General features: G+C 28.5%; 1 protein-coding gene and 1 long non-coding RNA gene across 2 annotated transcripts; one reads left to right on the top strand and one right to left on the bottom strand.

Moving 5' to 3' along the window:
* Positions 1-1,268: 1,268 nt before the first annotated feature.
* LOC105775857 (uncharacterized) lies at positions 1,269-2,140 on the top strand. The gene is made up of 2 exons (XR_001127747.2): positions 1,269-1,418; positions 1,776-2,140. It is a non-coding gene; the product is annotated as an uncharacterized LOC105775857 (long non-coding RNA).
* Positions 2,141-6,852: 4,712 nt separating this feature from the next.
* Positions 6,853-9,063, bottom strand: LOC105777379 (probable aquaporin PIP2-5). The gene is made up of 4 exons (XM_012600636.2): positions 8,646-9,063; positions 8,248-8,543; positions 7,590-7,730; positions 6,853-7,336 (listed from the first exon to the last, which is right to left on the bottom strand). The coding sequence occupies exons 1-4, from the start codon at positions 8,935-8,937 to the stop codon at positions 7,217-7,219; spliced, it is 849 nt and encodes a 282-aa protein (XP_012456090.1). The 5' UTR covers positions 8,938-9,063; the 3' UTR covers positions 6,853-7,216.
* Between the last annotated feature and the right edge of the window lie 1,715 nt (positions 9,064-10,778).

Here is a 10,778-nt window from a genome sequence, read left to right as displayed (position 1 = left end):
ATATTTAAATGATATGAAACATAACCTTTTAAGTGAATAAAGCGCGATGGAATAACAATGCACGGCGCGAGGTGATAATTCATAAACCACAATATAAGTTAATAAACACTAATAATAAATGAATACCAATAAACAAATACCATACGCATAAATACAATAATTTTACATCACATGTAAATATCAACATTAACATTCAAGAATTATTAATCTAAAAGGGAAATAAAATGTATTCACAAAATAAAAATGAATTCAGATTCAAAAAAAATATATATATATATATAAACAAAAGTTTTTAAAAAATTAATATAAAAATTTCAAACAATTTAATAGTGGAACTAAGAATAAAATGTTTAAGTAAATTCTAAAGAAAAAATTTGTAAGAAAATAAAGGTGAATAAATTTTAAAATTGATATATGTTTGGATTTATAAGTAAGAAAAGTCTTAATGTAAATAATAATATATATAGTCATAATATATAAAAGTTAAAATAAGTAAGATATAATAGCAAATTTAAAAGGAATAAAATATTTGTGCATAAAAATTATGATTTGAAATTAATAACATTATATTATATACATATGTACAATAAATTAATTTTAATATAAATTATATATATACATATATGAAAGGATCATGAAGTGCTATTGTGTGATTTTTTAATTCAAATGAATATATATATATATATAAATGTCCAAAATAAAATATTTGTAGAAGTTAAATAATAATATACAAAACTTAAGATAATAACATATAATAAAATAATAAAAATCATAACAAAATTAGAGTTATTATAAAAACTAAAGATAATAACAATTGATAATAAACTAGTTTATTTAATAATAAAAAGACAAAACAATGGACAAATTTTGAATTAAAACAAAAATCTTAAGGTAAATTTGAAAATAATGCGCAAATGACCAAAATGAGAGCCAATTAATATCAAAAGGACCAATACAGCAATTTAAGCAGCAAATCTTCTTTGGCATATGGATTAGAATCTTCAAAACGATGTCGTTTCCACACAGACTCAATTGAAACCAAAATCAAATATAGCGTATAAATCAAAATAATAATAAAAGTTAAATTAAAACAAATCAAAATACAAAAGGATCTATGGCGCAAATAAACCATTGAAATAAAATGTGCGGATCCTCCCCTCGGGTCGGGTCACCGCGCGGGTCTAGCCTCCAAATGACACCGTTTTGAAACCATTAAATCGGTATCAAACGGTGACGTTTATTGTTCTGCTTATAGGCTAAGAGTAATCCCTAAACAGTAACCATTTTATTCTAGAAACCCTAGCTAAAAAAATACTCTCAACGCCGCTCTGTACTACGGCCGATTTTCAGCCTTGAAATCCCTTGCCAAACTCCGATCGCAGCGACGCAGACAAGGATTTCGCGGCAGTTCTAGTCAGGTAACTTGCTCCTTTGCTTAATCATTTCTTTATGTCTAATAAGGAGCAACAGAAAGATTCAAGAACAGGAAAAAAAGAAAATAACGATAGAAAAAGAAAAAAAACCAATATAAACTCAAATCACCTTTAAAAAAGAAAACTTTCTTTTTTCTTTTTTTGTATTGATCGTGAGTGTAAACAAAAAAAAGGGGGGTCGTTTACAGTGCTCGTATTGGCTTTATATAGCCAAGATTACAAAAATAAACAATAATATGTTACTCTCTTTTTTTACATTTTCGTGCTTTTTCATTGCTGTCGATTTCTACTTCTTTTGTGTTTGTTTGTCCTCTGTTATTTGTTTGTCTGTTTGCCGCACAGGTACGGGCATACGGCGCCAGCTGGAGCATGGCGTGGAGGCGTGCGTGTGGGAGGCTACTGCTGCAGCACTGGAGGCTGAATGCTGCTAAGGAAGGCTAGGGTTGCGGTGGATTTGGGCCATCGGGCTGGGGTTGGAGGATGGGCATTAGGCTTAGTGGGTTTGTGTAGTTTAGGTTAAAACGGGTTGGGCCACGTTGGGCCATGTATTTGGACTATTTTTGGACTGTTATTTTATTTGGTTTATTTTACGGGCCCGAGCAAAAATAGGCTATTACACCCCTAATTCAAGTTGGGCAATTGTAGCCATTTTAACATCTAAAAAACAATAAATTATAAAAATATATATATTTTTATGTTAATGTTAATATTATTGTTATTAAAATAAACCATTGCTTTATCATTAAACCATAATTTGGGTGAGTTAAACTAGAATAATAAGGCCCTTCAATAGTTCTACATGTCATTTAATTACAAGGCAAAAACTTTAGTAATAAAATATCATTTAATACTAATAAAATATATGTTACATAAATCTCATATTTAAATATGTCTATAGTATTTTATTAAATATCTCATATTTATATGGGTAAACTATATAATTAGTCACTAAACTATTAGCGTGTTTTTGTTTTGGCCATCCAACTATGACAACTTTCAATTTAGTCACTAATATTATCATTTGATTCTGTTTTGGTTACCCTCCGTTAAATTGTTAACGAAAATAATGACGTGACATTTTTAATTGGTATAATAACATATTTAGACTTCAATACTTACATGGTCTATCAATATGGTCCTAATCCTAATAATTTAACAAATTTAACACTTTATATTTACAAATTCTATCTATTTAATCCTCAATCTTTTCACCAATAAAATTTTATTTTATTTTATCACCAAATTCTTCTATGAAGGACAGACAAACCTTTGACATTTCTTACCCTTTTCATAGAAAATTTATATGAACCAATAAAATTAAGTCTTGAATTGAACTTATAATTTTCTTATCCCTATAATTCATCCCCTACTCACATCGTGGGTTAAAGTCAATCTCTAACTATTTTTAAAATAAGAATAGGAGACAATTCAACATTAACAAAGAAAATGATTTATTTAAAAAAAGTGGTGTTATTTAATAATTTTAAAAAAGAAAGAAAGAAAAGAAAAATCTGATCTACTCATCATGAGTATTCCTTCATAATTCACGTTATAAATTCAGATCATAATTTACTTAAAATGTAAGAATTACAGTTTTCATATTAAAATTTTCCTTTTTAGATAGGATTTATTTTTTCTTTGTATTTAGAATTTACTTGTTGTCATTCTAGCTTTGTCATTAGGTTTCTTTTAGTTTTATTTTATATTTGGATCTTCAAAAATACTGTAAATTTCAAGGTGACCCATGGCTGGAACTTTGGATTTTGAATGGTCAAAGCTTTGGATGGATCCATGACTGTGTTAGAACATGAAGTGTAACAAGTGAGCAATAATTAGCAACTTGTTTAACATCGCTAATAGAGGAAGATGGAAGGTTAAAATAATCATGTCTACAAAGGACCTTAAGCTGATGCCTAAAGGAGTGAATTTGGTAAAAAGGAAATTATGAACATTAAGAAACCCAGTAATAGATTGTAATATATGTCTACATGAACTTGATTAATTAATAATAACAAATGGGTAAAATGGAATTTGTTGGATTACCCCTAAGCATATTTGAATGCCAAACCTGTTTTTCTTATGTAGATATTGGAACCATCAAGAAGAAAGTTGTTGTGCCTCCTATCATTAAAATCACAATTAAGCTAGAGTAACATTTTATTTTACCTTGTATTAAGTCTGCCTATAATATAGTTTTGTGTAATGGTTAAATTGGAAAAGATGAAGCTATGAGGGAGAGAATGACATGAATAGAATTGTCCCCGTTTTCCATTGAAAATCCCTTCTCCATCTTCATCCTCTTATTTAGTGACTTCATCTGCATTGGTTTTATGCCATTGACCTTATTTTTTTATTGACACCTTTAATGTTACGATTTTTTTAGAAATCAGTTTAATTTTAATTATCAACCTGAGTTGACCGTTAATCAAACTGTAGGTCAACATAGTAACCCATGTGTTATGTCACATAAGCGCACGATGTCATAGATGACATCATCTATTTAACAAAAAATTTTCTCTCATTTTTTTTCTTGCCAAAGACCATTTTTCTTTTTCAAAACACATAGTTGGCTCATTTCACCTACAAGATTTTCTATTACCATGATTATAATCATGCTTTTGTGTAATTTTTGTAAACCCACACCATACTTTCAACTTAAAATCATTGTCCTCCCCCCCCCCCCCACCACTGTCGGTTGTCATTTTTTTTTCTCATTTTCTCTCTTGCCAAACATCACTTTTCTTCTTCAAAACATATGGTTAGTTCATTTCATCTACAAGATTTTCCATTAGCATGATTATAATCATGCTTTTGTGTAATTTTTGTAAACTCACACCACACTTTCAACTTAAAATCATCATTTTTTCCCTACTATTAGCTGTCATTTTTTTCTCTCATTTTCTCTCTTGCTAAATACCATTTTTCCTCTTCAAAACACAGCATCTAGTTACTTCTTTAGTTTGGGTTTTAGCTTCTTTTTTTCTTTCTAATTCATTTACTGTCATCAAAATCTATTTAGTTTCTATTACTGGGTTTTCAAAAACTAATTATTTAGTGATCAAATTATGTTTGTTTTGGTTTAATTTAATTTAATATAAAACCAATTATTTTTAATTTTTTCTGTGTAGCATGTTGCGATATAATTGATTCAGATTTTTTTAATCCTACAAATGATTGGGTAAAAATATAATGAAATTATAGTTTAAATATCACTTTTAATTAAAAAATTAAATACCTAAACTGGAAAAGTACTATAATTTAATTTTTTAATGGGATAAATGTATTGAACTCATCCCATTTTTAGATTTTTATTTTCTACTTTAAAATGAAAATCAAATTTTTTTGTTAAGTAAAATCAAGTCTAAATCATTAAATTAAGGAAAGTAATATTTGGTACTTGTATTTTTATAAAATGTTTGATGTGGTATTTATACTTTAAAAATATTTAATGTGGTACCTAAATTATTAATTTGTGTGTTATTTAATACTTGTATTTTCATAAAATGTTCAATGCAGATTTGTACTTTAAAAATGCACAAAGCGATACTTGAACTATTAATTTATGTCTTATTTTGTACTAATACTTTTATAAAACGTCCATTATGGAATATTTGATGTGGTACATGAATTGTCAATCTATATATTATTATGGTATTTGGAGTTAACACCCTTAGTAAATACTAAACCAACTACTGGAATTATGGCATATGAATTTTGTTTTTCCAAATCAAGTTAAAAGATAAATAAAACAAAAAATTAAAAACAAATAACTAAACCTAAACAAGTTTAATTTTAAAAATCAATTTTCACTCAAAAGTTTTTCAGTTTTAAAACCCTAAAATTTCCAAAATGTATAATTTATGTCTCTTGCTTGACTTATTGATAAATGGTAGGCTGAATAACTTGATTTTAATTATTTTTTATTTACCTTTTACATAATATTATATTATTCATGTGCAATTGATGATTTGAAAAGTTCACATGTCAAATTTTTATTGGTTGGTTTAATATTTACTATTGGTGTTAACTCCAGATACCATAAATAATACACAAGTTGATAGTTCAAGTACCACATTGAACATTTTCAAAAGGTAAGTATCACATTGAATATTTTATAAAAATACATGTACTAAATAATACACAAATTGATAGCTCATATACCACATTTGACATTTTCAAAATATAAGTACCACATTAAACTTTTTATAAAAGATAAATATCAAATACCAAATAAGATATAAATTGATAATTTAAATATCATATTAAACATTTAGGACATTTTCAAAGTACGGGTATCAAATTAAGCATTTTAAAAATATGGCATTATCCCTTAATTAAACTAAATAAGGTTTTCTTTTATATATAAATAAGATTAATCCCAAATTGATTTCAAGTACGAACCTCATGATTTTTTTTGTTTCTTAATTTTATTTGAGAAAACAAAACTCGGAAATTTTGTTAGGAAATATTAATGCCTTGTTAATATCAGAATTGCTTATGGGTGGCACACCTCAAAGGCTCACATGAAAAGTGAAAGGGTTTAAGTAAAAGTATAAAGTTAAAAAATAGGTTTGGACAAAAAAATAAGGCTTGTTTAGAAAACGGATTGAGCTTTAGGTAAGTCTTTTTTTTATCTAAGCTTGGTCCGGCCCGAATATGTAAAAAAAATATATTTTCTTGCTATTTTTTATTATTTTGTTGTTATTTTCTTATTATTTTTTCACTATTTTACTACCATTTCACTATTATGTTACTACTATTTTATTGTTATAAAAAGAAAAAAATTAACGATATTTATAGTGTTCTAGTGACTATAAATGAAAGAGTGTAATTAACCAAAACTTATTTCTTTTGATTATTGATAAAATTATAACTATTCAAATAATATTATTTGAATAGTTATGTCTAACCAAGAGATATTAGATTAATAATTATGTCATTTTTAAACATATTATTATTCGAAAAGACACATATTAAACGATGTCTCTACGAAGAGACATGAAAATTTTATAAATAGAGGTAAGATTTCATTTAGAAATCATACCAGCAAGTTTTAAAATTCTTCCTATCTTTCCTCTCTTTTCTAATATTATTAGATTGTTCTATAAAAAATTACTACAAAATTATTTTATAGAAATTGATTTTTTTGTTACGGGCTATTTTCATCAATGCCAAACAAAATAATCATCACTTTATTGTATCCTCGAGGTTTATTTCCTTGAAACTCATTTGCCCATCGAATATAGGTGGGTGAATAAAACCTTGAAGATAGTGACTTAATACACGCCTTAAAACCTGCTACTATTTTTTTTGTTTTCTGTTGAAGTTATTGTTCGTGTGTTCAAGATTTTTCTCACCAAAAATTTGTACTAATAAATACTAGTTTTTTAATTAAAAAATAGTAAAAAGAATCTGTCAATGAGAAATAAGAGCTAAATTGAAGTGCTTGAATAATAAGTGCCAGTTGTGACATAATAAAGTAAAACAGATGGCCGATGATTTGAAACTAGTACAAAATAAGAAGCTAAATTAAAGTGCTTGAAAAGCCCCTTCCACCCCCACCACTTCTCAAAGAGTAGTTTATCTACATTTTCATGAAACCAATTTCTATAAAATTTTCCAACTTCCTCGAAGGGAAACTTTGAAGAAAAAAGGGAGGGCTCTGAAGGGACGGTTAAACATACACAAATCATAACAAGCAAATTCCCACATTATTTTCACAATTTATATATGTGTTTTTTTGGAGGGTTCTTCTAGAAAAGCATCGAGGAAAGGAAAATGAATCAAACATGGGTTTGGCTTCTGAATGAACCAAGAGCCTTAGCAGCTCCTGCCCTCAAGATGAATTGGTGGTAGAATGCTGCTATGGCTGCTCCAATCATGGGACCAACCCAGAAAATCCACTGAAAAAAGAATCAAAGTAAAGCATGTCAAGGGTAAATTAAGATAATGAATAATTAAAAAATGGTTAATATAACTTTTAGTCATTGACCAGGGCAATTAAATCTATTTTGGTAGATAAACTTGGTAACTAGTCCATCAAGATTTAACGAGATGGCTGCAAAGTCATCAAATTTAAGAATATAGGGATGCATAATTGAATATAAAGATTTAACCAATTTGACTGATTTAAAAGTTGGAGAGAAGTATACTAACATGGTCATCCCAAGCTTTCTTGCTGTTGAAGATAACAGCAGCTCCAATACTTCTAGCAGGGTTGATGCCAGTGCCGGTGATTGGGATGGTAGCCAAGTGAACCATGAATACAGCAAATCCAATTGGGAGGGGAGCCAATACCTTTTTTAAACATAATTAACAAACTAATTTAACTATTTTCCCATGCATATTATGTTCAATTAAAAATCTCTCAAATTTACTAAATAAGGAAACTAGTTAAAAAGAGACGTTGTTGATGAACAAGAAGGCACAGGAATGACGTTTTTTACTTTTGCTTTTTAACAAGGTTTTCACGTTGGTCTGGAAACGACCAAGATTTGTATGACATAAAGCGTTGCCTTTTTGTCATGGAAAAAAAATACACAGTGAAAATTTTGGTTTAATGGTAATCACAGCCATGATAGGCCAGCTCATCCCACTATTTCTTTTAACTACCTTCTCGTGTTAATAGCGTAGAAAAATCAGATTCACATCTTCATTATCTTTGGGTCTAAATGCAAATATTTTTTCTGTAATTAAAAACTTATTATATCATTAATTTAGATGGTCAAATAAAAGTGGAAATATAGTAACGATTTTATGTTGAAACCACAAATGAATTGCCATCTTTAAGAAGAGTAAATGTTAAGGTACTTACAGGGACATGGGAGTCTCTAGCCTTCCTCTTAGGATCAGTAGCAGAAAAAACAGTGTAAACCAACACAAAGGTTCCAATAATTTCTGCACCCAAACCAGTTCCTGTGCTGTAACCATCTGCTAGAGTGTTGGCTCCACCTCCATACCTGTTGTAGTATGCTGATTGGAATGCCTTAACCAGCCCAACCCCACATATGGCTCCCAACGACTGAGCCACCATGTATGCAATGGCTCGGATCAATGAGACCTTACGAGCCAAAAACAGCCCAAATGTCACTGCTGGGTTAATATGACCCCCTGTCGTACCATGCCAAGAGAAACTAAATCAATTAACCATTGAAATGTTATCATAGTATGTTATGAACTCCAAAATCCAAGAAAATGAACGGAATAACATACCAGAAATACCAGCAGTGCAGTAAACAAGGATGAAGATCATGCCACCAAAGGCCCAAGCAATACCAAGAAGGCCAACACCAGAACAAGCGTCAGGGGAGGTGGCAACTTGGCTCTTGTGACCAATCACAGTCAAGACTGTGATGTAAAGGAAGAGCATAGTTGCAATGAACTCAGCTATCAATGCTCTGTAAAATGACCATTTCTTAAGCTCTGAAGCATCAATCAATGGTGCTGGTGGAGGGTCAACATAATCCCTGGCATGGAAAGTGCTGTTCTCTCCTTCCTTTGCCATGCTTAGCTAGCAAGAAACTAATAAATTAGCTTAAAGAAGGAAATAGTAGAGAGGAAGAGAAGATACAGAGTCTGGTTTTTTTTGAGAAAAAATGAGCAGAGGAAGAGGAGGAAGGGAGGGTATATATGGTGCTTGCTACACATGAGCCCTATTTTTTATATGAAATTCATTTTTTTAAAGGGCAAGTATTTTTATTTATTTTATTTTTAAATTCCATGCCTAATGCCTTAAACTTCTGAAATAAAATAATAAAAATCTTTTCTTATTATTGCTTTATCTAAACCTTTCTACCTCTTGATCACTATTTTTACTTTTTAATTCCTATCCCAATCAATTATTAACTTTAAACTTAAGCCCTTTAATTTTAGTCCCATTTAAATTTAAAATTTAATCTTTTAATTTCGAACGTAAAATGGTTTGTGTATTTTCATAATGTTTTTCAATATTTAATATTTCTAACTTTTCAAACTAAAATACAATTTAATCTTTGTATTAATTTATAATTTCATAATTTTTTAAAAATTAAATTAAAATTATATATTATAAATTTTAAAATATAATTTTATTTTATATTAACATATAAAATTATAACTTTCAAAGGGACTAAAGTTGAAGTTCTTCATTTTAAGGCTACTTACCCACTAACTCAAAAAAAGAAATGTATTTGTACCATACCAATGAATATATATTTATTACATAATTTTTTTCATTCAAATATGATATAATTTAGTATCAATTTTAAATATATAAACTAATATCGATTGAAACAGTTGTCTAAATATATAAAATAAGAAAAATGTGAAAGAAAAAAAGAACAAATGGAGTTGGAGAAGATAAGGGTTGGGGAAGTAATTGGCAGCAAGTGAGTGAAGTCAGAATGCAAGAGGTAGATATTGAGGCACTTGGAAATGCATGTAGTAGGATGTAAGCATTCTGTAAAGACAAGTGTAAGGTTTGATTTTCATATCACTTCAGTTCTTTTTCAGGCAAAAGACAGAATTTCATAATCTTTACTAATATTTCTCTTCATCCCTTTGCTTTTTTTCTTGAGAGAGAGAGAGATTCCTTTGCTTTTATTATTACCAAAATTCCTTTGCTTTTAACTTTACCAAAAGGTTATATATAAATGGGAGGGGATGGTACGAAATTGTGATGTTATATTATTTATATTATTTATATATTTAAAATTCAGTCTGCATATTTTTATTTTTTCTGTTTTTGAATTTAAAATTCAGATCCAATTGTTAACTCCATTAAAATTTTTCTGTTAAATTTGATGGTATGATGTTCTAAAACTTAAAAGAAGTATCCAGTTAATAATAATGTCACGAAAAATGATATTATAATGAACTTGAATTTAATAAAAATTTAACCATATTAAAATTCTTTAAATTTACGTGAACATTTTAATTAGAATAATATATTTAGATTAACTAATGATATTACAAACGTTGAGGTATCAAATTATATCAAAATTAAAATATAAAAATCAAATATCAAATTTGAGCATAATATAGAGGTCGTATTAAAATTATAATTTTCTAACTCGATTAACTCATAACAATAACTTACTCACTATTACATATTTAGCATGTGTTTATAATTAAATTAATTGTGCTTTTTACCCAGTCAGTCCTTTTTTCATGTCTCTCTTTTTGTTGCATTGGGTGGCCTTTCTTCTACTTAGCATTTTCTTGTTTTAACAACCCTAATTTTTTTTTCCTTTTTAACCTTAGAAGGCAATAAAATAAGGAGTAAGTTTCAACTTGTTTTATTTTTCTTCTTCCCATTTGTCATTACTATAACATGAACATCCAAATAAGAATAAAGTTTCAACTTGT

Source organism: Gossypium raimondii, chromosome 10 (genome assembly GCF_025698545.1).
Source record: "Gossypium raimondii isolate GPD5lz chromosome 10, ASM2569854v1, whole genome shotgun sequence".
In the NCBI taxonomy this organism is placed as follows: domain Eukaryota; kingdom Viridiplantae; phylum Streptophyta; class Magnoliopsida; order Malvales; family Malvaceae; genus Gossypium; species Gossypium raimondii.
Note: the sequence above shows the minus strand (reverse complement) of the source record. Positions and strands in the feature narration are given on the sequence as shown.

Excerpts from the sequence above, each read along its gene's own strand:
- LOC105777379 (XM_012600636.2), bottom strand. The coding sequence starts at position 8,937 with ATGGCAAAGGAAGGAGAGAACAGCACTTTCCATGCCAGGGATTATGTT. Across the intron at positions 8,544-8,645 it reads CTGCACTGCTGGTATTTCTG|GGGGTCATATTAACCCAGCA; the intron begins GTATGTTATTCC and ends ATGGTACGACAG. Across the intron at positions 7,337-7,589 it reads AGAAAGCTTGGGATGACCAT|TGGATTTTCTGGGTTGGTCC; the intron begins GTTAGTATACTT and ends TTCTTTTTTCAG.